The following is a 25183-nucleotide window of genomic DNA, read 5'->3' on the forward strand; positions in this document are numbered from 1 at the left end:
TCTGTCTGTCTGTCTGTCTATCTATCTATCTATCTGTCTGTCTGTCTATCTGTCTGTCTGGTTATCTGTCTGTCTGTCTGTCTGTCTAGTTATCTGTCTGTCTGTCTGTCTGTCTATCTGTCTGTCTGTCTGTCTGTCTGTCTGTCTAGTTATCTGTCTGTCTATCTGTCTGTCTATCTATCTGTCTGTCTGTCTGTCTGTCTGTCTGTCTGTCTGTCTGTCTGTCTGTCTAGTTATCTGTCTATGTAAGTATGTGTATTTTACAAACACGTGCTTGTAAGACTCACAGTATGTGACACCATAATCATGTCTTTGAGCTCCTAGAGCATTACCCACATAGGCTATTCTGGGAAGCTGGAAGCTTTCTAAGGATTTAAACAGACCATCTTGCTGAGCGTGTGGAGGCTTGCTCTTTACTCCATGTGAACAACTGTTACTGAGGGCATATGTTGTGCTGAACTTATATGTTTCCTTATTGCAGAAACAGGTGCTGTATTCACCTTTGGAAAGAGTAAAATAGCAAACAACGTACCCAGCAGGTTATGGCTAAAGAATGATATACCTGTGCACATCTCATGTGGACAGTCACACTCTGCCTTTGTAACAGGTTGTAATCTCTCTATATTCACCTTGTCATTTTGTAACTGTAGCTATATTTTGTAATAAAAGTCTCTTTAATTATCTCTTTTCAGAGCAGGGCCGTTTGTTTGTGTTTGGAAATAATAACAGAGGTCAGCTTGGTCTTCAAACCAAAGGACCGGTGAATAAACCAACCTGTGTTAAAGGTGAGACAGACATGTATGCGTGCTGTTTTATAAAGATCACACTCGGTTTTCTTATTCATCTTTTTATTTGTCTACCCAGTTCTTAAAGGGGAGAGAGCTCAGTTTGTTGCCTGCGGGACTGATCACACACTCGTAAGCACCTGTATGTAAAGCTGGAGTACAAAACTTTTGTAACATTATTAATGTCTTTACTGTCACTTTTAATCAATTTAATGAGTGCTTGCTGAATAAAAAGATTAATTTCTAAAATAAAAAAGTCTTACTGACCCCTATCTTTTGAATAATAGCAGTTTATCACAGAATTGCGAGTAAGATGAAGAAGGTAAGTGAATATATCTGTGGGGTTTCTCCAGCACAAGGGGAAATTTTTGCAGCTGGAGGAAACAGTGATGGACAGCTGGGATTGGGCCACTGTAATGACAGCGTTTCTTTCCGGCGGCTCCACCCCTTTTGTGACTATGCTCCAATCAAATTGCTCTCTGCAGGTGGCCACACCTCTGCTGCACTTACAGGTAACAATGATATGCAACTGATTATTTTCTATACTAGATATAAACCTACTATTGTAAATACAAATGCATTGATAATTGATATGGATTTAAATAATAAATCTGTAATTTTTTTAGAGGATGGCAGGCTGTTTCTGTGGGGTGATAACTCTGTTGGTCAGCTTGGTTTGGTGAAAGACAGTCATGCCTTATTGCCTAAAGAGCTGAAACTGGGACAGTCCATTCAGTGGGTCTCATGTGGATATAGACACTCAGCTCTGGTCACAGGTGAGCGCTTGTCAATCAACACTATTCACAAACATGAACATGAAAACCATGCTGTTATTTATTTTTGAGGAAGCAGTTTAGCACCTGGCTAAATAAATTGTAGGGAATTTGGTATGTTTCAGATAATGGGGATGTTTTCACTTTCGGGGAGAGTGCAGACGGACGACTGGGTCTTTCTGCTCATCAGCTGGCCAACCACAGTCAACCTCAGCGAGTAGAATCTCTGCACGGGGTTCTGCAGGTGGCATGTGGAGGCAAGCACACGCTAGCCCTTACAGGTGATGGAAATATACACAACAGTGTCCTACAAACATTTGGACACTTCAACTGCATGAATTTCAATCCATCAAATACATTTTATTATCCACTAGATAACAAAATATCAAACCAAGAGGCATTTAAAACTGAAATCAAAACCTTGATATGTTGTTATCTAATGCAGTGACAAATGCAAATAAGTTTCCAAATACATCTTGAGGACACTGAATGCACACCATATGATATCATACACTTACAATTGTCTTTCTTTCCCTTTTTTCTCTCATTGTTTGTTTGGATGCTAATTATGTTTTTAACTCTCTTTCCTGTAGAGGATGAGTTATATTCTTTTGGCCGTGGGGAGTTTGGGCAGTTGGGGTTGGGGACACTTATGTTTTTAGCAGACACACCTGTTGCTGTTGGCCACTTCAGGAAAGGCAGGGTCACTCATGTCACATGTGGTGAAAACCACAGTGCACTAATAACAGGTAAAATATACATACTGTTAAATTAGAGCTGTCAGAGGATTAAAATAATTAACTGTGATTATCAGTTAATTCATTTTTTATTAAAGTGATTAACCTAAAATATAGTATTTACTTAAATTTGCATCTAAATATATTGTCATACATTTTAAAATGTGGTGCATTCAGTTTTTAATAAGTGGTATGTGGTAAGTGTAAGTGGTATGCAAATAAATCAAGCATCAAGTCATAAATCAAGTGCTAGTTCTGGCAGGTCACGTGAGTCAGGCTTGCATCGACTGAGTCTCAACTGATCCACAATACCTATCATGACATTCCTATATAAGGCCTATTCAGTATTATTCAGCAGCTTTATCGCTTTCTCAGGAGCAAATTACCCTTCTCCATCCCCAGCTCCTCCTTTCGTCACCTTTCCTACTTTTGTAGTCATTTCATACACATTCCATTATTTTAGTTCACATTTAACAGTTTCAAAAAAATTTACATATAATTTATATAGGTTATATATACATTTATGGATTATATAGTTATATAGTTCTCTGTTTTTTGCTTAAGACAGTGGTCTTCTCTACACATTTGGAGATGGCCGTCATGGGAAGTTGGGCCTTGGAGATGAGAACTTCACCAATCAGTTCAGTCCAACTGTATGCCAGAGGTTCTTGGATTACTCTGTCATGACTGTGAGTTCTCTGATACTTGCTTATCATGTTCATGTTTTCCTATGTATGTTAATCTAAGGAAATACCACATGAAACGGTGTATTTTTGTAGTTACTAAGTGCTGTGTTTATTATATTTGTGCATTTGTGCTGTAGGTGGCATGTGGTTCCAGTCACATGCTAGTGTTCGAACGGCCACGGCAACAGGAAAGTGAAGAAGTTTGTTTAGAGGATGAAGATGTTACCTACTCTTACCTGGACAGGTGTTACACCTCAATGTTACAGGGGCAACCTTTAGAGCATATTCCAGACCCAGCACATGCTCTAGTCTCGCAACCCACCTTTCTCCCCTCATCTCTTCCAACTTCTCACCGCTGGAGCCTATCAACACGTGCCAGACGAAGACAGAAGGTAAGAAACTGACCACTTGAGTTAAACAAGTTAGGTGTTAGACTTCTTGTGTTCTATGTAGGTACTATGGCCATCTATGCACTGCAAAAGGGAGATGTATAAGGGCGTTTCTTTAGCTTTGGGCATGTAACGGGTTGATTTTTTTAAAACTAAAAATAACAGATCTCTACACTTTCTCTGTTATATGAGGGTCACATTAAAACTGGCTTGGAAACTTATTTCTGTGCTTGTCTTTCTTTCCCTTTTTTCTCTCATTGTTTGTTTGGATGCTAATTATGTTTTTAACTCTCTTTCCTGTAGAGGATGAGTTATATTCTTTTGGCCGTGGGGAGTTTGGGCAGTTGGGGTTGGGGACACTTATGTTTTTAGCAGACACACCTGTTGCTGTTGGCCACTTCAGGAAAGGCAGGGTCACTCATGTCACATGTGGTGAAAACCACAGTGCACTAATAACAGGTAAAATATACATACTGTTAAATTAGAGCTGTCAGAGGATTAAAATAATTAACTGTGATTATCAGTTAATTCATTTTTTATTAAAGTGATTAACCTAAAATATAGTATTTACTTAAATTTGCATCTAAATATATTGTCATACATTTTAAAATGTGGTGCATTCAGTTTTTAATAAGTGGTATGTGGTAAGTGTAAGTGGTATGCAAATAAATCAAGCATCAAGTCATAAATCAAGTGCTAGTTCTGGCAGGTCACGTGAGTCAGGCTTGCATCGACTGAGTCTCAACTGATCCACAATACCTATCATGACATTCCTATATAAGGCCTATTCAGTATTATTCAGCAGCTTTATCGCTTTCTCAGGAGCAAATTACCCTTCTCCATCCCCAGCTCCTCCTTTCGTCACCTTTCCTACTTTTGTAGTCATTTCATACACATTCCATTATTTTAGTTCACATTTAACAGTTTCAAAAAAATTTACATATAATTTATATAGGTTATATATACATTTATGGATTATATAGTTATATAGTTCTCTGTTTTTTGCTTAAGACAGTGGTCTTCTCTACACATTTGGAGATGGCCGTCATGGGAAGTTGGGCCTTGGAGATGAGAACTTCACCAATCAGTTCAGTCCAACTGTATGCCAGAGGTTCTTGGATTACTCTGTCATGACTGTGAGTTCTCTGATACTTGCTTATCATGTTCATGTTTTCCTATGTATGTTAATCTAAGGAAATACCACATGAAACGGTGTATTTTTGTAGTTACTAAGTGCTGTGTTTATTATATTTGTGCATTTGTGCTGTAGGTGGCATGTGGTTCCAGTCACATGCTAGTGTTCGCACGGCCACGGCAACAGGAAAGTGAAGAAGTTTGTTTAGAGGATGAAGATGTTACCTACTCTTACCTGGACAGGTGTTACACCTCAATGTTACAGGGGCAACCTTTAGAGCATATTCCAGACTCAGCACATGCTCTAGTCTCGCAACCCACCTTTCTCCCCTCATCTCTTCCAACTTCTCACCGCTGGAGCCTATCAACACGTGCCAGACGAAGACAGAAGGTAAGAAACTGACCACTTGAGTTAAACAAGTTAGGTGTTAGACTTCTTGTGTTCTATGTAGGTACTATGGCCATCTATGCACTGCAAAAGGGAGATGTATAAGGGCGTTTCTTTAGCTTTGGGCATGTAACGGGTTGATTTTTTTAAAACTAAAAATAACAGATCTCTACACTTTCTCTGTTATATGAGGGTCACATTAAAACTGGCTTGGAAACTTATTTCTGTGCCATATATGAATATATTTTATTCTTTTATCCTTTTCCTGACCCAGATTTTCAATCTTAAAATAAGAAAAATCCATCATAAAAATGAATTATTATAAAATTATATTGTAAAATATTCATCATTTTAAAAGTATGATCATCTAAAGAGTGAAATAACATCAATTTAATATTTTATTGTGTGAAAATGATGTGTATATATATTAAAGTTAAAATATATAATATATATATATAAAGTTGAAAATAAAGTTATTTTCATATAGTTAGTGTACTACTTTACCAGCATGATGAAATATGAGACATGTGATGGGTAATGAAAACAAAGAAACATCAAGGTAAATACAGAACACTTTTATGTGTTATTTCAAGTCAAGCTGTATATTTAAATTATTAAATTATATGTGCAAAAGTATGACAATATTATATAATTGTATGTGACATTCTGAATAGAAAATAAACTACTGAGAGTGTGAAAATATGTTTTGTGTGTGTGTGCGTTTCAGGAGAGCTCATCTGCACAGTTTGGCCCAGAATTTTGCAATCTTCCTCCTCCTACAACTGGCTTTACTGCACTGGCCCTGACAGGCAACATCTTACAACCCAGATCTCCGACAGACACTCCTAAACGCTTCAGAACTGAAGCCTTTGTGGAATCTGCTTCTACCTCAATCACACTGCCTGCCAGGACAACGCCACGTAAATATTTTCTTATTTTCCAATTTTGTATGCTCTCCCAAGACCTCTCTTTATCCATTTATTAGCTATCTATGATTCATATATCGCTTACCGCAATTATGTATTCACTAAATATAGCTGTAAATGATCCAAAACACCAGTAAAAAACATGGTTGTCAGTAATGACCAGCTGTCTTTCTTGTGAATATAGTCACACAGATCACAAAGAATGAAGAGGACTGCCATAGTGTTGGAACATCTGAAAACAGCATATCGGACAAGGTGCACAAAAGCTGTCACTGTGCTCAAGATGACAAAATTAATTTTTGAAAAACTATTTATAATATGTATAATTGAGTTTAATGTATATTGTATAATTAAAGGGTGTAATGTTTGATTTGACAGACACATGAAGAGAATAAGCATTCTGGGATGGTGGAGAATATACCTCAAAAGGCTCCACCCACCAAAGTACAGGCTAGTTCTGTTTCTCATTCATCAGTGACAGAATCTCCACCATCAAGAAACCTAAAAAACAAGAAGCCCAGGTCCGGAGATCCAAAGAACCCTGCCATGGCGGAGGAACATTCTTCTGTTACAGCATCACAAAGCAAAATGCAATCCAAAACATACAAGAAAACTATCCAGAGTACAAATAATAAATCTAAAAGTCAAGCAGTAGAGGTCAGATTATCTTCAGATAGAATGTCAGATAAGGAAAAGGAGGGAAGCAGTGAAACATGCAGTACTAATATTGATCAAAGGGACAACATTTCAAAAGCAGACAAATATAGTAAAGTTCAACATGCAGATTCCAGAGGTCAAGAGGTCACTGCTCTTGCTGAGATGAAGAGGAAGACCAAATCAAGTCCAATTGAAATTCAAAAGACTTTCTCCAGAAGTTCTCCAGTTCAGGAAGTTGAACAAGTTAGAACAACGCCCACAAAAGTTCAAGAGGTGAAATCTCCCAAAATCAAAGAGATGGGTATTCCAGTAGGAACTACAAAAAGGGTCCAGTCGCCAGTCAAGGTTCAAAACATGCCCTCCGGCGCCATAGAGGTTAGCAAAGTTGAATCAACACCCCAGGCAGATGCTCAAAGAGGCATCAAGCCATCCCTTGGAAATGCCCAAGAGGTCAGATCAACACTGATCAACACACAGGAACAGGGAAACTCAACATCAGTCAAGATTCCAGCTAAAATGCAAAGCACCCCAAAAAAAGGAAAAGAAAAGAATGATGTTGACACAGAAGAAAGCCCAAGTGAATTTACACCAAAGAAAGCAAAAAAGAAGAGATCAGATGTGGAAAGAGCCCCGATAGCACCAACACCCAGTCCTCTCTCAGTTTCTATACCCACACGAATATCTAAAGCAAAAAAGGGAAAACCTGTGGAGTCTAAGAACTCAAACTTCCAGCTTAAACATGCAATGCCAGCACAAGAAAAAATAGAAATCAAAAGGGAAAATGATAGTAAAATACCTCAGAACTCTGATATATCATTTCCCCCAATAAAAAAACAAAAATCAGGAGGAACTGCAGAAAAAAGCCAATCAGCTTCCAACTTGCACTCGCCCACTGATAAAGTGTTTACTGAACAGAAGCATGAATTTCCATCTATTAAAAGTTTAGCTCCAGAAAGAGGCCACTCATTTTCCAGTTTATGGTCCAAAAACCAATCAGCAACCAATAAATCTTCTGCCACCAAAAAAACCAAATCATCATCTGGTAAATTATTAAGTCCATCAAGTTCATCACCACAACACAAGCAGTCACCACTAAAAGAAAATAAATTTGCCAGAAAAACAGTTGAACCTAAAGAGCCAGACAGGAAGCCACAGGCTGAGCAGAGCATTATGGGTAGTGTAGTTTCATCACTACCAGCCATGGCTATAGCAAGTGCTGCACCACTACTGATAAAAGCAGCCAAAGTTCTTTCTGAAACCCAACCAGAACCAAGTATTGAGATGTCCTCACATGCATCAATGTCCAAGGAAGCATCAGGAAGCAATATCCTGCTAGAACAGGAAGTGGACCAGGACAGCACAGTTCAGGTTGTATCAGCAATTAAGGAAAGGGATGACAGCATAATCAGACAGCAGAGTGCACAAGATGAACAAAATATGCTAGTTTCAAATGAAAACGAAATGTGGGTGAGTGGTGATGGAAAAATAGAGGAAGAGGAACATGTGAAGTATAGTGAGACAGAGAGAAAGGAAGAGGGAGGTGAAAAAGAGAGACTCGCTGAGGAAGAAGATGAACTTCAGGAGGTTGGGCAGGAAGAGGAGAACAGTGCTGTTGAAGATGAAGAAGAAAGAGAGAGTAAGAGTTATGAAGGTAGAGGAGAGAGTGCTCAACAGGGAGAGGAGGAAAATGAAGAAGAGGAGACATCCAGAAAGGAAGAGGATGACAGCAATAGCGGACAGAGCAGCAAAAGTGAGGGAGAGATGAGTAAAGGGGAAGAAAGTGGAGATGAGACTGAAAGAGAAGAAGGAGAGCAGAGTGAGGGACAAGAGAAAGAGGAGAGTGAGGAAGGAGAAACTGATGAAAAGGAGGAAGAAGATGAAGAGAGTGCTGGTGATGACAAGGAAGAGGAGAGGGAGAGCTGGGATGAGGGGAGTGAGAGAGAGGTGGAAGACGAGGAGAAAACAGATGCAGAGGAGGAGCAGGAAGGAGAGAGCAGTAATGAGGAGAAAACTGATGAACAATCTGAAAGCGACAATGATAAAAAGAATGAGAGGTCAGATGAAGAGAAAGGAGAGAGTGAAGAAAAGGATGAGAGTGAGGAAGAGAATGAGAAAGTGGAAGGGGAGGGAGAACAGGAAGAAAAGGGGGAAGAAGAGAGTGAAGAAGAGGATGAGGTAGGAAATGAAGATGAGGAGGAAAATCAAGAAGAAGAGAGTGATCATGAAGAGGAGGAGGAAAGCAGAGATCAGGCAAAAGAAGAGGAAGAGGAAGAAGAGAATAACGAAGAGGAAGAGGGGGTGGATGAAGAGGAAAATAATGAAGAACTGAAAGACAAGAAAGATGGGGTCACAAACCAGAGTGAAGAAGAGGAGAGTGTGAGAGAAAGAGAAGAGCGACAGAATGAGGTGGAAGCTGAAGATGAGGAAAAAATGTCAGAGACAGATGGAGATGGAGACAGAGAAAAACAAGAAGGGAAAGAACAGATTGAGGAAGAGGACGGAGAAAAAGAAGAGGACAAAAAAGAAGGGGAAATGGATACAGCTGAAGAGAAGTTTAGAGAAGAAGAGAATCTTGACATTTTAGAGACACAGGAAACAGAGAGAGGAGATGAAGATGATGAGACAGACAAACTGAATGAAATGGAGGAAGAAAATGGACATGAAGAAGAAGCAGAAGATGAAGAAATAGACCAGAAGGAAGAGAATAAAACAACAGAGAGAAGTCAGAGGAAACAGAGAGAAACTAATGAAGAAGAAGAGGAGGGAGGTGAAGAAGTAAAAGAAGAAGAAGAGGAGGAGGAAGAAACAGAACAGAAAAATAAGAATATAAAACCAAAGAAAAACAGAAGGAAACAGAGAGAAACTAGTGAAGAGGAAGAGGAAGAGGAAGAAGAGAGTGAGGAAGAGGAGGAAGAAACTGAGCAGGAAGTAAAGAATATAAAAACAGAGAAAAACAGGAGGAAACCGAGAGAAACTAGTGAAGAGGAAGAGGAAGAAGAGAGTGAGGAAGAGGAGGAAGAAACTGAGCAGGAAGAAAAGAATATAAAAACAGATAAAAACAGGAGGAAACCAAGAGAAAGTAGTGAAGAGGAAGAAGAGAGTGAAGAAGAGAGTGAGGAAGAGGAGGAAGAAACTGAGCAGGAAGTAAAGAATATAAAAACAGAGAAAAACAGGAGGAAACCGAGAGAAACTAGTGAAGAGGAAGAGGAAGAAGAGAGTGAGGAAGAGGAGGAAGAAACTGAGCAGGAAGAAAATAATATAAAAACAGAGAAAAACAGGAGGAAACAGAGAGAATCTAGTGAAGAGGAAGAAGAACAGGAAGAAGAGAGTGAGGAGGAGGAGGAGGAGGAGGAGGAAATAGAGCAGAAAGAAAATAATATAAAAATAGAAACTAGTGAAGAGGAAGAAGAACAGAGTGAAGGTGATGAAGAGGAAGAGGAGGAAAAAGAAACAGAGCATAAAGAAAAGAATAATAAAAAAGATAAACATGGAAGCGATGAGGAAGAAGAGGGTGAGGAAGAGGAGGAGGAAGAAACGGAGCGGAAAGAAGAGAATATAAAAACTGAGAAAAATGAGAGGAAACAGAGAGAAACTAGTGAAGAGGAAGAAGAACAGGAAGAAGAGACTGATGAAGAGGAGGAGGAAGGGGAAGAACAAGAAGGTGAGGAGGAAGAGGAAGAAAAAAACAAAAAAGTACCAAAGCAGAGAGCCAAACCAGATGCGTTACCTCCGCGCAGACAGACAAATGCACAGAGAGACAGACAGAAGACTAGACAAAGGCATCAACAGAATGTTAAAGGGCAAACAGATAGTGGTGCTCAGGACCCTCAGTTCTGGAACAATGTCCTACCACAGTATCTTAACCTTAAATGATCCCAAAGTGTGCAGCGACAGTACAAACACAGAGACCACCCTGAACATCTGCCTATATATGGAGAGTTCACAGGCCTTGACATTTGAAAAGTGTTGTGGATCAGTTCTTTAAACAGGGAAACACATAATGTGGTTGATGGATGTTGGAGAAGTTAACGTATTGTATTCTGATTTAGTATAATATACATCCTTTAAAGGGCTGGTTGTTACTTATGTCTTTATGGGGATTCTTGAATATCAAGTGCCTTGACTGAAATGATTCCAATCATATTCAGTTATATATTGTCATAGTGTTTATATGAATGTTAATTTTCAAGCGCAAATGCGTGAAGTATTTATTTCTGTGTACACAAAGTAATAAACCACTGCTTTGGTGAAATTTTTTTGTTACTGTTCTATTGACATTCCTTTTGCAAGACCTGGTCTGTCATTAACAGCATACCAGACTTACTGTACATGATTACTGCAATTTAAAAGGGCAAGAGAACAGACAGTCACGCACCTACATACTATGATTTAACTGTAAAGTTAATAAGATTTTGCTCTCAAGAGCTGTTGCTAAAGAAAAGAAAAAGTGTGTTGGTTTCTTTAGTGAAGAAATGATGAAGTAGGCCTACAATGTCCTCTCACTCTGGATTTTGAGGTGTTTAGCTGTAGGCCTATAAGGCTCTTACATGGATTAAACTATTACACTCTACCTAAATCTCAAATTCTAAAGAAATCCTGATGGAATTTCTGTCATAATTTGAACCAAAAAACTCCTACAAGAAGAATTCTGAATTGATCTCCAAAAGTAAATCATGAATAATACAAAGGCAATTTAGCTGTGAATTCAGTGTCCCACTTTTAGTCTACTTTTTGGTGTCGCTGTAATAAACACTCATAACAGTGCCATACACAGTTTATCCATGTAGAGCCAACTGTCCACGCGCCGTTCTGTGCGCACGCTCGCGCTGGATGAAGAGCTCTCGTATTTCTGGAGAGGAGGCGGGATCGGGCTTTGAGCTCTTGATTCTCGCCTAGGAATGCACCCGAGGTGTCCCAGCAGCTCCTGGACTTCCTAAAGATGGACAACTGGATGTGTGTGTGTATGCTAGTGGGACTTCAGCTGTCCGGGAGTTTCGCGTATGACGGTAAGAGACCCATCCAAACGGTTCCTGTTGAGTCTCGCGCTGTGAGCTTTGATAAGTCAAAATGTGTTTGTTGAGCAAGACTGATTAAACTTATGCAGAGTTAAACAAACACCAGAATGAATAAAGTGTTTGTGCGCCTATGAGTTTTCCCATGCTGTTTCTGCTAGCTGTCCTGTATTAGGCACAGTAGGTTATATTACAACAGAGCTCAGAGTGTTTACGTGGACGCTTTTGGGGCTGTTTGGGGGGGGGGGGGGTTGAAGGGGGTAAATTCCCTAAATCCAGGGAAAATACACTGAACTCTTTCATATGAAAGGCACTGATGACTTGTCACCACTAGGACACTGCGCTCCCGGACGATCTGCTCAATACTGTTGAGTCTGACACATCTTTTGAATGCATCGTCTTTAAAGAGTCTGTGATTAATGACATAAATAATGTAACGTCTTCTGGAAGTTGGTCAGCAGTGTGTCTCAACAAAGCGCTGGGATGACTGTCAGAATTTGCAATATTTCCAAAGAAGCAGACATGTCCAATCTTATAGCTATATATAGCTATATAATAGCTATATATAGTTATATAGCTATTATTTCTCATTCATTGAGAGTGTATGATATTTGAATAATTTCCTCACACATTCATAAATTATCAGTTTCCTCATTATCCTCTAAGTTAGCAAGATAGGGACTGTACATATAATAATTTTTAAGTGCCTACTTAAGAGGATAATATTTCTTCTTGCTTGTGTTGTTGAGTCATTTGGAGGCCAAGTCAAATCTCGCATCTCAAATAAATTGCTTACTCAAGTCAACAGAATGAAATATTAATCATCATAATTTGATACAGTGACATTGGATTTACATTACAGAAATTCTGCATGCAAAATCTGGATCAACTAGTAATAAATCATCAGGCATGTTAATATGCTGGTGTTGTGCTGTCCCCCAGGCTTTGTCACACTGCTACATAGCTATGTCTACCTCTGCCAGAATGATTTTTATTTTTTCATTTTCAGTTAGCATGGGGTCTGGATCAGATTTTTGGAAATATGACTCTGATGTTTTGATATTTTTCACATTTTAGGGGGAAAAACATCTTTTTGTGTTCAGAGCTGGAGGCTATGTCCACATTTCCATTGCCAGATATGGCTGCTTGATGCCTGATGTGTATGCAGCCTCATATCACATATTCAGCTAAATCATAAGCTCTTTTAGTTTAGTTTAGTTTATTTATTTATAAAGCACATTTAAAATCAACAGGAGTTGCAAGCAAAGTGCTGTACAACAAATATAAAACAAAGTAAAAAACATACCCAATCAAGACAAACAAAGGGACAAATACAATTTTACACCCTCAAACAGAATTAAAACATACAGAATAAAAATGGGTTTTCAAAGAGGATTTAAACATAGAAATAGAAGGGGAAGATCTTATGTGGAGGGGAAGACTGTTCCAGAGTCTGTAAAATGTGAACGAGGGACTGAGAGAGGAAATAGATGACCGAAAATGACTAGATGACCGAAGAGATCTAGAAGTGGAATGCGGAATGAGGAGATTACAAATATACTGGGGAGCACAACCATGTAAAGCTTTAAAAACAAAGAGAAAAATCTTAAAATCAACACGGAGGTGTTTGTAGCATTTTAATCTGGTTTATGTTTGTATCAGGCTGGTAAGGGGGCTCATTTTGGAGTATTTTGTGTATATTAGTAAGAACAAAAATTACACTTTGCTTCCAGAAAACATTGTTTATATTCCAGCAGAAGCAAAATAAATCCCTTCAAACTTTTGGTTTCTCTCTCCAAGATTTTTTTTGTTTAGAGAATTCATTCAAAAAAGCAAAGAGCCTTGCTTGGACTCGCTCAGACACGTGAACGTCCTGTGCTGCTGGAAACACAATTCAAGAAGCTGCAGAGATGCATGTGTTGTTGTGGTTGTGTGAACTAATTGCTAAATTACCAATTCATCTTCATTTCGAGGACTGTTAGAGTTAATCACGACTGGAAATACGACAGTAAAATGTTGACTGTGTGAGGTTGTGGCTCATGTCATTGGGTTTTAGGTTGTGGTTGTGGTCCAGACATCAATTTGTAAATGCACTGGAGATCCAATTTACGAGTACAACAGATCGTCAGACTCACATATTGGCTTTATTTGCATGTGTAAACTAAACGTCAGTAAAATAAATGACGTTTTACAACGTTTCGGTGAATTACCTCAAATGCTGTACATTGTTTATTCACAAAGACTGGGTGGCTATTTGTGTTTGTGTATTTTATGGCCTTGTGAACACAAACACAGACTCATGCTGGCTAAAACATGAACACATGTTACAAGATTAAGACACTGTCCTGACTTGAGAACTAATATCAGTGAATTTCATGTGCTTTTATGTGTTGTAAAATACCCACATACTCAAACGTGAATTATTCAAACTGTCTGAACTAATTGTTTTGACTAACGTGATAAATCAGTAGCTCTAATTTACAAAAATCTTTTAAGTGAGCTAGCTTGTTGCATATGAGAGAAAAAAGATCATAAGTTTAGAATTTGACCCTGTTGTTGTGGCTTGCTTTATTTAAACATTGATGTAAAACAATAGGAAAGTTCATCAAGACAAGCTTTAATAGATCTGCATGTTTGCTAGAGAACTGTTATTGTGCTAAGGTGTTCTGGACGATTGATAGGCCACTGTGCGGTGACTGATAGTTGGATATGAACATAATTAGTCTGTACCTGACTGTAGAATGAGGTTAACTAACTTCCACACACATAGGAGTCGTGAATCTGTGAGGCTGGAACTGTTGCAGACACTGAACATAGGGTGCCTAAGGGATCTTACTTTCTGATGACTAATGACTGCAGAACGTCCATCCAAGAGTGAGCCGTTTTTAAGCTAAACATTGCAGAAGTTGTGAAATCTTTAGTGATCCTCAGGACTGGTGTAAAACAGTAGGTGCTGCAGAAGCTATATGGTTTAGTTAGCATAAAGTTTTCTTAAGTGGAAACTCCCTATTTATACGTACGTGTGTGTGTGTGTGTGAGAGAGAGAGAGAGAGAGAGAGAGAGAGAAACTGAGCCAAGTCAATGAGTATTCTGGGTTACACAACATTCTGCTGAGCTTAACAGAATGGAACAGGAAAACTTATCTGCCAAATGGAGCAAACACACACACCTACACGCATGATCCCTGTGGAGTGTTTTCCATTATAGAAGTTGGAAAACTGTGGTCCTGTCATGATTCGCTTCTAGCTCTGCATTAACATTGTATGTGTATGTGTGTGTGTGTGTGTGTGTGTGCTGAGTCTCTTGAGTTCTTGTTACTGCATCAGAGGGAGCTTTGATCTAACTTGCTGTGTGATCTGCCATCCACACACTTAAACACACACAAGAGACAAAAGAACAGAACTAGAGGGAATAAAAAAGCGAATCAGCATCAATTTATATGCACTGAATGCAGGCTCTTGTTTTGTGTGTTTGATCCCAGTCTAAGAGGGCGATCTGTGGGTAATGGAGTTTTCCATGTTTTTTGAAGCTGGCCTTGTTTTAAGTTTCTGGATCACTTACTTTCAGATTGCAGTAAGTACAAGTCACAGAATTAGATGGAATAGAACACCGAAACCTATTTCTGTTGGAGAACATGAATTTTCTGCAGCATGATTGATGGAAGTTGAAATTACACGTTGACTGTTGTAAAAGAGCTTCTGTCATGACATTCAAAGTAAATAAGCAATGTAAAATTAGCAGCTATTAGTCTGACCTCTGAATGAAGCCAAGCCAATATCTATTCCATCTAGTCCTTCCATGCAAAGCATGTTATCCTAATATAGTGTTATATGTTATTTTATGTGGCTGCCATTTTCACTGCATCGCCATGTGACACACTGTAATTCATTACATTACCTGCAGGGGTCATTGTTGTATTTCATGCCATGCCATAAATGCAACAAACCCAGATTTCCGATGTTAGCGATGTAAGCCTCAGAGTAAAAAAAAATAAAAATAATAATAATACAAATATAATTTCAAGAAAGTTTGGAAAAGGAAATACACTCACATTTATAAAGTTAAAAAGGTCACACTGCTAAAGATAAAGTAAAAAAAAAAAAGTAAGATATAAAGTTACAAAATGATAAATAAATACAAATAGGGGTCGGTAAGATTAAAGGAAATATTTTAATATATAAAAATAATTTGTTTTAAATATTACTAAAAATATATTAATATTGTAAAATATGATTACATTTTATATGAACTCTTTTCTATTTAAAATGTAATTTATTCCTGGGATGGAAAGCTGAATTTTCAGCATCCAGTCTTCAGTGTCACGTGATCCTTCACAGATCATTCTAATATGCTGATTTGGTGTTCAAATAACATTTCTTATTATTATCAATCCTGAAAACAGTTCTCTTGAACTCTTGAACAGACTTTTGAATGGTAGTGTATACAATTACACATTTTTATTCTGAGGTTTCCATATGTTAGCAAACTGAACTTAAAAATAATACAACAAGATATTACAACAAAAACCAAACTGTGGTTTGCTTTGTTCTAATACATCCACTCACAATACAAATGATTCTAGCTGAGCTGAATCTGAAATTCTGCGGTAATGCCAACTCTTTCTCGCTTTTGCTGTCCTAAACTGTTTTGCAGGCTCTGGATACTGGCCATACACTGATGATGAAGATGTGCGATACACAGGTGAACACACGCAAGGACATACTACATTAAATGCACATATTGATCTCAAAAACCCATTACACAGAACTTAAACCCATCTTCTCTCAGTAAAGCACTCTTACCACATCATAACACATGAGCGCTGCTGTCAGAACACATTCATTCACAACACAGAAGACACTAAATCTCTGACTGCCTGCTTAGGCCTCAGGCCTCTGATTGCTTCCTCTTCTTCTGTGGCTGTGCTACTTTATCTGTGTTCATGTTTCTCCATGCATGTCTGGATGATGCCAGTTATCAAGGTAAGTTTATAAGATTGTGTTTTATGTGAGTTTTGGTATGACTCAGTGTCTTTCTTCAGTGTATTTGCGTACGTGTGTGAGAACGTGTGTCTCTTTCTAGGCGTTCCATGGTGTGCTCCAGTGAAAATCAAACATGGTCACGTCAGCTGCCAGACACCTCGCGGAGAACATTATAAGAATGTTCTGGGAACTCGCTGCAAGATCCGCTGTAAGACGGGCTACGAGATGCACGGCAGCAGCGAGATCCTCTGTATGGCCAGCAAACAGTGGTCAGGAAACTACGCTTGCAGAGGTCTGACGTTGACAATCACATAACTCAGTTATAAGATCATATTGCATATGCATGCTGACTCACTTCAATGATTAAGATGAATTAGTGCATATTCAGTTCTATATTTTATTGCAGTCATTTTGCAAACATTACATAATCACACATTTTTGTTATTTTTATTTACTTTTTATTGTTTGTTAATTTACACTACCATTTAAAAGTACATTAAAAGGGCTTGGTAACATATTTTAATGTTTTAAAAATAAGTCTCTAATGCTCACCAATGCTGTATTTATTTGATTAATATACTGTAAAAACAGTAATATTGTGAATTTAAAATAATTTAATTTAAAATAACAGTTTTCTGTTAATATATATTAAAATGTAATTTATTCTTTTGATGGCAAAAACTAATTTTCAGCAGCCATTATTTCAGTCTTCAGTGTCACATGATCCTTGAGAAATCATTCTAATATGCTGATTTGGTGCTCAAGAAACATTTTAACTATTGTTGCATAATATATTTGTCGGAAACTGGGATTCTTTGATGAATTTTCTGGATTCTTTGATGAACAGAAAATTCAAATGAATACAATTATTTGAAATTTCCTTACTCTCACTGTTGATCAGTTTAATGCGTTCTTGTTGAATAAAAGTATTATTTTATTAAAAAATACTTAAAAAGACCCCAAACTTTTTAACAGTGGTGTATTTTTTTAATTATGATTGCTATATTAGTAATTGGTAAACTTACAATTATTTTTCAAATTTGCTTTATTATATACATTTTCATTATTGATTATGTTGATTAGCAAATTGCAGTTTCATTCATTTGTTTAGCCATGTGCTGAAAGTTTGATAGCTTTATTGATTTTTATCAATGATTCTCAATTGATTTTTGTTTTTTATTTCTTAATATATTAATTCCTCAAATGATTATTAAGGGTCACAGTTGGATCCTCAAACCTGAAGGCATCTCAAGACACAACTTAGCACTACTCACAACCAGCCACATGTCGATCAGCAGCTGTATGACACATGGTTTGATTTGGATTGACAGCAGTGATTGTCCATTGATAATCAATTTTCACCGGGGCATGAATTATGTTTACAGAGGTCCGCTGCCCTAAACTGGCCATGCCATCTAACGGAGGTTATAAGTGTTCAGACGGATCGTACTTCAATTCCCGCTGCCAGTTTTTCTGCTCACCAGGATACATGCTTCGAGGAGACCACAGCGCCACCTGCCAAAGCAGCAGAACATGGAGCGGCGGCAACAGTGTGTGCGTGGGTGGGTTAAATAGTCATTGAGCACTCATTATTCTTTATTTACAGATATGGATCCATGACATAGTATTTAGGCATTAAAGGTGTTTTCTGTTTCAGATGTGGATCCTCCAGTTATTAAGTGTCCTAATATAAAGGAGAAGACCGCTGAACCAGGAAAACTCACCGCCAAAGTGACTTGGGACACACCAGAGGGCAAAGACACAGCAGACGGCATCCTGACAGAGTCAGTGGAGCAGTTTTTTCCTCAACATACTGTATATGAAAGTAACCATGGCAATGGGCAAATTCAGATCTTTATGCTAAAATATTTGACCGCTTAATGCCACAACTGAGAATTGAGTCATTTCTAGCTGAATTCACATTGAAATCTAATCAGTCTAATAAATCTAATCCAGACTGTTGTTGTGAGAAAGAGACTGTTTATTTGTGTTGTAGTGTTATACTTAAAGGAAAGACATCAGGCTCACACTTTCCAGAAGGAAATCATAAATTATCATACACTGTGTTTGACCGTGCTGAGAACAAGGCGACCTGCAGGTTCAATGTTCGAGTGAGAGGTGAGTTCTTTTGAAACTGTAGCTTTCTAAGCTACCAGTAACTCATGTTTTAAGAAGTTAAAATGCAGTCAAGCAGTTCTTTAAAAGTGCTTAGCTAAACTATGAGCATCTAAGAAATGTTAGCTACAAAACCTCTGAAGCTTTTGAAATTTGGCAACATCTATACACTACTGTTCAAATATTTGTGGTCGGTAAGATTTGTTAATGCTTTTTGTTAAGTCTCTTATGCTCAGTTTTATTTCACTTGGTTTGAGTTGAACAGTATTGTTTTGAAATATTACACTTTAAAACAACTGTTTCTATTTTAATATATTTGAAAATGTAATTTATTCTTGTGATGGCAGAGCTGAAATTTAGCAGTCATTACTCCAGCCTTGTGTGTCACATGATTTTTCAGAATTTTTTTCCGATATGCTGATTTGCTGCTCAAAAAATTTTTCTTCTTTTTATCAATTTTGAAAACAGTTAAGCAGCTTAATATTTTAGTGGAAACGGTGATAAATGATTTCCAAGACTCTTTGAAGAATAGACAGTTCAAGAGAGCATCATTTATTTGAAATGGAAATCTTTTGTAACATTATAAATATATTTACTGTTACTGTAATGTGTCAATTTTATGCATCCTTGCTAAATGAATGTAAAGTTCTTTCAAAAAAATCATCCAAAATTTTGAGCAATAGTGTAGCTATCAGATTATATAATGTAGGCAACTGAAAAAGCTAAATCATTTTGAAAACAGGTAAACTACTCTTACATTACTGAAAAATGTCATTAGTTTATTTAGTTGCAGAACATTGCATAATATGCTGGCATTGACACACAACGTGCATGTTGCAGTGCGTCGCTGTACTCCTCTCTCTGTCCCTGACAATGGCTGGATAAAATGTGACAGTGCTGGTGATAATTACGGGGCCACGTGTGAATTCCACTGTCTGGGCGGCTACGAGCTCAGGGGCAGCGCTGCCAGAGTCTGCCAGTTTAACATGGAGTGGTCTGGCCTGGAGACTTCCTGTGCTCGTATGGAAAAAAACACATTAACACCTCACAAACACCTGCAATCGGCTTAGATGAATTCCTTGCATTATACATTATACCTCTTTATATGTAAGATTACATAGCATTCCTGAAAGAATTGTGCTGCTGATTCAGTTAAAATATTCAAATTTAGGCAGATTGTTAGAATAAACGATGGCAGAATTTTCATGACAGAATTATTTATGTTATTCTTCTGAGATTAAACCTCAGAATTCATGTAAAATTCATGATCTTGCTCTTCCTGTCCTGCCCTCTGGTGAATAACATCGTAATCATTTGTTTTATTAAAAGCCATGAATATTAATGTTGGTGTGCGATCTGCTGCTGCATTACTGGACCAGTTCTATGAGAAACGCCGCGTTCTGATCATCTCTGCCCCCTCAGCTGCCAATCACTACTACAGATTCCAGATGACTAATTTACAGGTACAAGATTAATATCTGCCTTTTTATTCTGTATATATTTTTTTTGTGTGTTCTATCTATCTATCTATCTATCTATCTATCTATCTATCTATCTATCTATCTATCTATCTATCTGTCTATCTATCTGTCTGTCTGTCTGTCTGTCTGTCTGTCTGTCTGTCTATCTATCTATCTGTTGTCTGTCTGTCAAACTGAGACAGACTAAATTCAAAAGAACTGTGGCAACATCTCCAAGATGCTTCAGGAAACCTACCTGCAAAGCTACCTGAAAAACGATGTGCAAGTGCACCAAAAGCTGCTTTAAACACACCAAATGTTGATTTAATTTAGTTAATAAAAGTTGATTGATAAAGGAAATCTATTTATGACATTATTTTTACAGCATCCTCATTTTACAGCATTTTTACACAAGTGCCTAAAACGTTTAACAGTACTGTAGCTTTGCGGGTAGGTCTCTTAAAGTATCTCGGAGATGCCACAGTTCTTCTGGATTTAGTCTGTCTCAGTTTGTTCTGTTTCTTCGTGTAATCTCAGACAGACTGGATGATGATCAGATCAGATCTCTGTGTGGAGCACTGGCTGTTGGCAGACTCCTTGTGCAACAAATATCTCACTGGATTATTACAATTAATGGCAAAATGAATGTTTGGAAATGTAAACTGATATTTCCTATTGACACTACAGCAAAAGATAGAAATAACGGATTTAAAACCACTTTTTAGCTGGTGAAAATACTAGTGTTCTAATCATTTTGGCCACCACTGTAATATTAAGATTACGATTATATTTTAATATAGAAATGATTGTAAGATTAATCTGTTATATAAATAGAGAGAGAGAGAGAGATGAATGATATTACAATACTTTGTAAGATTATACATATATAAGCAACTAAAATGGAATGATCTGTATTGTGTGTGTGTGTGTGGTTCAGCATGTCCAGTGTGGTCTGGACTTGAGGCATGTGACCGTGATTGAGTTGGTGGGTGTTTATCCAGCTCAGATCGGCCGCATCAGACACAGACTCATCCCTCCAGGACTGGCTCTACAACTCAGGTACTTCATTACTATATTTCAGTCACTAACAACACTTACAATGATAATACTCAGGGCCGTCCTTAGCTGACGCTGGGCCCGGTGCGCGGTAGGGAGTGGGGCCCCCCTCGGACCGTTCGCCGCGGGACCCCCTCAAAGCGTGGGGCCCGGTGCGACCACACCAGTTGCACCACCTAAAGGACGGCCCTGATAATACTTACAATGATATACAACACTACTTTGTATTTCAACTTGTAGTGAATTTATCCCAATAGTAAACTGTGTTTTGTTTGTGTGGGGCAGGTTGCTGCTGCAGCTGTCTCAAAACTCATTTAGCATGGTGCTGCTGGACAAACAGGGAGTGGATAAGCAGCGCTACACTTTCCCCATCACAGCAGCGGAGATCTTTACCACCACTGACACGTTTCCCCTCCGCGCTGAGGAGGCCATACTACAGAAAGAGGCTGGACAGAGCTGCTAGATGTATATACAGTAAACACATTTACACATCTGTTATAAAGCTAACAACCAAACTACAAGAGAGAGTCTGGATAGAGCTGCTACATCTTATCACATATTGAAAACATGCATACATGCACACACATCTCTAAATATGAGTCTCTGTTTGTCTTTTTTATGATGCTCTACTCTATTTTATTTGTCTGGTGTTTCTATTTATGTCAGAGTGGACGGTCTACTTTTCTTAAGAAATACTGTCAAAGCGATATTAATGCAATAAAGGCCTGTTTGATGATTGACATTTGAGAGCATGGGACTCAGCTTTCTTAAAATACCAGTCATGTTTATCTTGGTTCCCTGGTTTGTTAAATAAATATGTTTATATACTCAATAAGTTATGATAAATATGTTTTCAATTTATTATGTATGGAATGACGTATAAATGTCACAGTGGTAAAAAAGGGAGAAGGCTAACATTATTGAAAGTATTTTGGTGTAGTGTTTTATTAAAATTTCTTATAATGATATATTACGTATATTTTTTATTTATCTGTTTATTAATATTTAAAAACTTTTGTAAGTCAGTGGAAGCTATTTTGTTGCCATGTGAAAACCTATAAATTTTCATGACTCTTGTAGACCACTGTGGATATTTTTTACATACCTTTATATATAAGTAAAGAGGGCATAGTATATAAAGTGACCTTTTTGTCACATAGTAAAAGGAAAAATGTTGAGATAAAAAAACAAAAACAAAAAAAAACAAATCTGCGTAATAGAATGATTTCTGAAGGATCATGTGACACTGAAGACTGGAGTAATGACTGCTGAAATTTCAGCTTTGCCACCACAGAAATAAATTACATTAAAAAAAAAATCAAAACAGAAAAGTTATTTTAAACTGAAATAATATTTAACATTTTTACTGTATTTTTGATCAAATAAATGCAGCCATGGTGAGCAGAAGACATCTTTCAAATAATATATATAAACATATCTATGTTTGTGTGCAAGAGTGTATGTAGAAGGAGTGAGAAATATAGAAAACTGCAAATAATAATTAAGGCGAGAGAAAAAAAAAGAGAGAAATGAATCGGCAACAGTTGTTTAATAATAGTTTATTCTCTTTCTGAAGAAGATAAAGTACAGTACAGTACAGAACAGTCCTAAACACCGTCTTCCTGATGAGAGAGTGGAAACAGCACACACACACACCAAACATGCTGTGAATCAAACAGCTTCAGACAATATTAGACATGATAACACTTGGATGTCAAACATTGAGCCATATACATGCCACAAAATCTCTCAATTTATTAAACAGTAAGTTGTCTATAAGGTCTATTCACTTGACTGATGCTAACAAACATATTAGGTATAAAGGGGGTGCACACATTATTCATGGAGACCTCACAGTGACATGACGGCTCAATAGGATCAACTGAGGAATTAACTATTAAACTCGCCTCAAAACTCAATATAGGGGCTCTAGGCATGGTGCTTATGCAATATGTGTGTTTTGTGATCCTTTTTTTCTATTTCTATTCTCTTTTCAGCTATAAATTCAATGTTTATAGATAGTTTTAGTCTTAGTTTTTTTGTGTTTTTGGTTATAATTATATTATATAGCATTTTTTTTCCCTTTGGAGTAGGGTGTGATAGATCAGTGGCAGATGAAATAATCTACTAATATTTGCATGCTGAATTGTGACTAGTCTCATAGAAATGTAACCTTTCCACTTTATCTACTCTACATTTGGGTTTACAACTATCATTTTACCAGAAACATTGGAATTTCTTGGAGTTGTAAATCTAGTTCACCGTAATGAATCACACTGACCTCAGATCAATTCTGTTTTTACATTGAAACTGTGGTAACACTAGCTAGTCAGCATCAGTCTCTCTTTAGCCAAATTTACGTGTATGTGACAGATCTGACACAATTATCATAACATCTTTTATGCATGTCTATATAAATGTGCTCATAGAAATGACTGATCACATCCAGTACATTGTTCTCATGTGTGCAAGCGTTATATGCAGGTGCTATCTGTGCAAATTGGATTTATTATTTGTGTGTGTTTGGAGGAAGTGCTTTTGTGCTTTGTTCTTACAGGACAAATGTGACCTTTGATTGTTGATCATGTTCTTTTGAAATAGGCTTCATGTGCTATTCACAGTTCTGGCCAGCGAGCGTTTGGTTTAAAATATAATCACACCTGGGTTGGAGTGTAGTGTTTCGCACCATTTACACCTGGTATGAGATTCATCTCAGCTGTTCAATCACAAGCTGTCAGTGCTAAATGAAGACAGGACAGTGACGGATACCTGCCCGTCATCCACTGCGGCAGAAAACTAGTTACATGTAGCTTTAAAATTAACCATCCAATTAAAACATTTCTTCAATAAGCCTGATATCAACATCTTTTGAAGCACACACCTTTGAAGGGTGCTTAATACAGGTACTCGACTAAAATAATTGTGAAAGCAGCTTTAAACTTTATGCCTGTGCTTAGATTAAAATTTAAATGTATTTAGGAGAGACTTTTTCCTCTTCCCTTTTTTGTGCTTTAACAACATACAGTACTGCACTGACATAAAAGATGTATGCAGAAATAAAATCAGAGTTTCTTTCCTTTGAAATCCGATCCCAAGTGGTCACAAGAGACACAGTTGAGAAATATGTTAACATCAGGTATAAATGCCAATCTGTCTCAGTCAAGATGGATCTTAATACCAGGTGTAAATAGGGCCTTAGAGGAGCATATGTGTGTATATATACTTGTCTTGAGAATTTAGTGCATATGTCTGTTGGAATGAGAATCTGGGTAGTGTGAGTACTGCCAAAGAACATAAAGAGCACTTTAAAGTGTCTAGAAGTGACCGGATTTGATGAGTATTGCCAGGGAAACACTCCCTCTTTCTCTCTATGTCTTCCTCTTGGCCATGCTGGATCGCAGCATCAGGGTGCACTCTTGTGGGACCTCAGGGTTGTCAATCATGCGTTGCCATAGCCGCTGCTCTTCCCCGTAGGCATCGTTCCAATCTACTTCCTTCCCATAACTCAGACCTGCAGGTCACAAACAGCTCAGTTAACGGCTCTGTATGCAAGATCAAAACGAGAAGAAAATCTTATTCGTGCTGCTTATATGTCAGACCCTCGCAGGGGAAAAATTTCAAACAGTCATTTAAAGAAATTAAATATACTTATTGTGGCTAGCTAGGTCATTTTTTTGTGTGTGCTCGGACGAGAAAGAGCCCATTTAGTGCATCGCAGAGAAATATTCAAAATGAAAATGGCTGTCATTTGGCTATTTTGAAACAATTTTACAAAAAATATCTTGTCAAAAACAAAATATGCATAAACAATGGTTTTCATAATGGTTTTACAACTATTCTCCTGAAAACATTTTAAGAGATAGATGACGTGGAGATGTATGGATGAATAGAAGAATGAATGAATGAATGAATACACTAGTTGTTACGTTTTTTTGTGTTTTTGAAAGACGTCTCTTATGCTCACAAAGACTGTGTTTATTTGATTAAAAATACAGTAAAACAGTAATTATTAAATATTTTTACTATTTAAAATAACTGTTTGCTATTTTAATATAATTTAAAAATTACATTTATTCCTGTGAT

General features: G+C 37.5%; 4 protein-coding genes across 7 annotated transcripts in view; 2 read left to right on the plus strand and 2 right to left on the minus strand.

Annotated features, from left to right (window-relative positions):
- otc (ornithine transcarbamylase) overlaps window positions 1-4860 on the minus strand; it is an 8136-nt gene extending 3276 nt beyond the window's left edge. Inside the window, exon 1 of the mRNA XM_016237962.1 lies at window positions 4826-4860. Coding sequence (XP_016093448.1) covers window positions 4826-4839 — 14 coding nt within the window. The 5' untranslated portion in view covers window positions 4840-4860. The remainder of the gene's footprint in view (window positions 1-4825) is intronic.
- The window catches only part of rpgra (retinitis pigmentosa GTPase regulator a), an 11103-nt gene extending 400 nt beyond the window's left edge, over window positions 1-10703 (plus strand). The window contains exons 2-15 of the mRNA XM_016237966.1: window positions 482-607; window positions 693-785; window positions 865-927; window positions 1139-1297; window positions 1412-1561; window positions 1684-1839; window positions 2152-2307; window positions 2860-2984; window positions 3119-3373; window positions 5620-5812; window positions 6003-6073; window positions 6197-9250; window positions 9362-9403; window positions 9461-10703. Coding sequence (XP_016093452.1) covers window positions 482-607; window positions 693-785; window positions 865-927; window positions 1139-1297; window positions 1412-1561; window positions 1684-1839; window positions 2152-2307; window positions 2860-2984; window positions 3119-3373; window positions 5620-5812; window positions 6003-6073; window positions 6197-9250; window positions 9362-9403; window positions 9461-10348 — 5531 coding nt within the window. The 3' untranslated portion in view covers window positions 10349-10703. The remainder of the gene's footprint in view (window positions 1-481; window positions 608-692; window positions 786-864; window positions 928-1138; window positions 1298-1411; window positions 1562-1683; window positions 1840-2151; window positions 2308-2859; window positions 2985-3118; window positions 3374-5619; window positions 5813-6002; window positions 6074-6196; window positions 9251-9361; window positions 9404-9460) is intronic.
- Window positions 10704-11296: 593 nt separating this feature from the next.
- srpx (sushi-repeat containing protein X-linked) lies at window positions 11297-21918 on the plus strand. 3 transcript variants are annotated; one of them, XM_016237970.1, is made up of 10 exons: window positions 11297-11481; window positions 16141-16188; window positions 16570-16761; window positions 17855-18031; window positions 18127-18253; window positions 18466-18587; window positions 19425-19604; window positions 19914-20047; window positions 20982-21103; window positions 21386-21918. In XM_016237970.1, the coding sequence occupies exons 1-10, from the start codon at window positions 11415-11417 to the stop codon at window positions 21561-21563; spliced, it is 1347 nt and encodes a 448-aa protein (XP_016093456.1). In that variant the 5' UTR covers window positions 11297-11414; the 3' UTR covers window positions 21564-21918. The 3 variants fall into 3 exon arrangements, with proteins under 3 accessions (XP_016093456.1, XP_016093457.1, XP_016093458.1); XM_016237972.1 differs by having other exon boundaries at window positions 11437-11481; window positions 16141-16469; XM_016237971.1 differs by lacking the exon at window positions 16141-16188.
- Window positions 21919-23609: 1691 nt separating this feature from the next.
- Window positions 23610-25183, minus strand: part of sytl5 (synaptotagmin-like 5) — a 28317-nt gene continuing 26743 nt past the window's right edge. For both annotated transcript variants that reach the window (XM_016237968.1, XM_016237967.1), the window contains one exon: window positions 23610-24611. In XM_016237968.1, coding sequence (XP_016093454.1) covers window positions 24469-24611 — 143 coding nt within the window. In that variant the 3' untranslated portion in view covers window positions 23610-24468. The remainder of the gene's footprint in view (window positions 24612-25183) is intronic.

Source organism: Sinocyclocheilus grahami, unplaced genomic scaffold (genome assembly GCF_001515645.1).
Source record: "Sinocyclocheilus grahami isolate Dianchi unplaced genomic scaffold, SAMN03320097.WGS_v1.1 scaffold527.1, whole genome shotgun sequence".
Taxonomy (NCBI): Eukaryota; Metazoa; Chordata; class Actinopteri; order Cypriniformes; family Cyprinidae; genus Sinocyclocheilus; species Sinocyclocheilus grahami.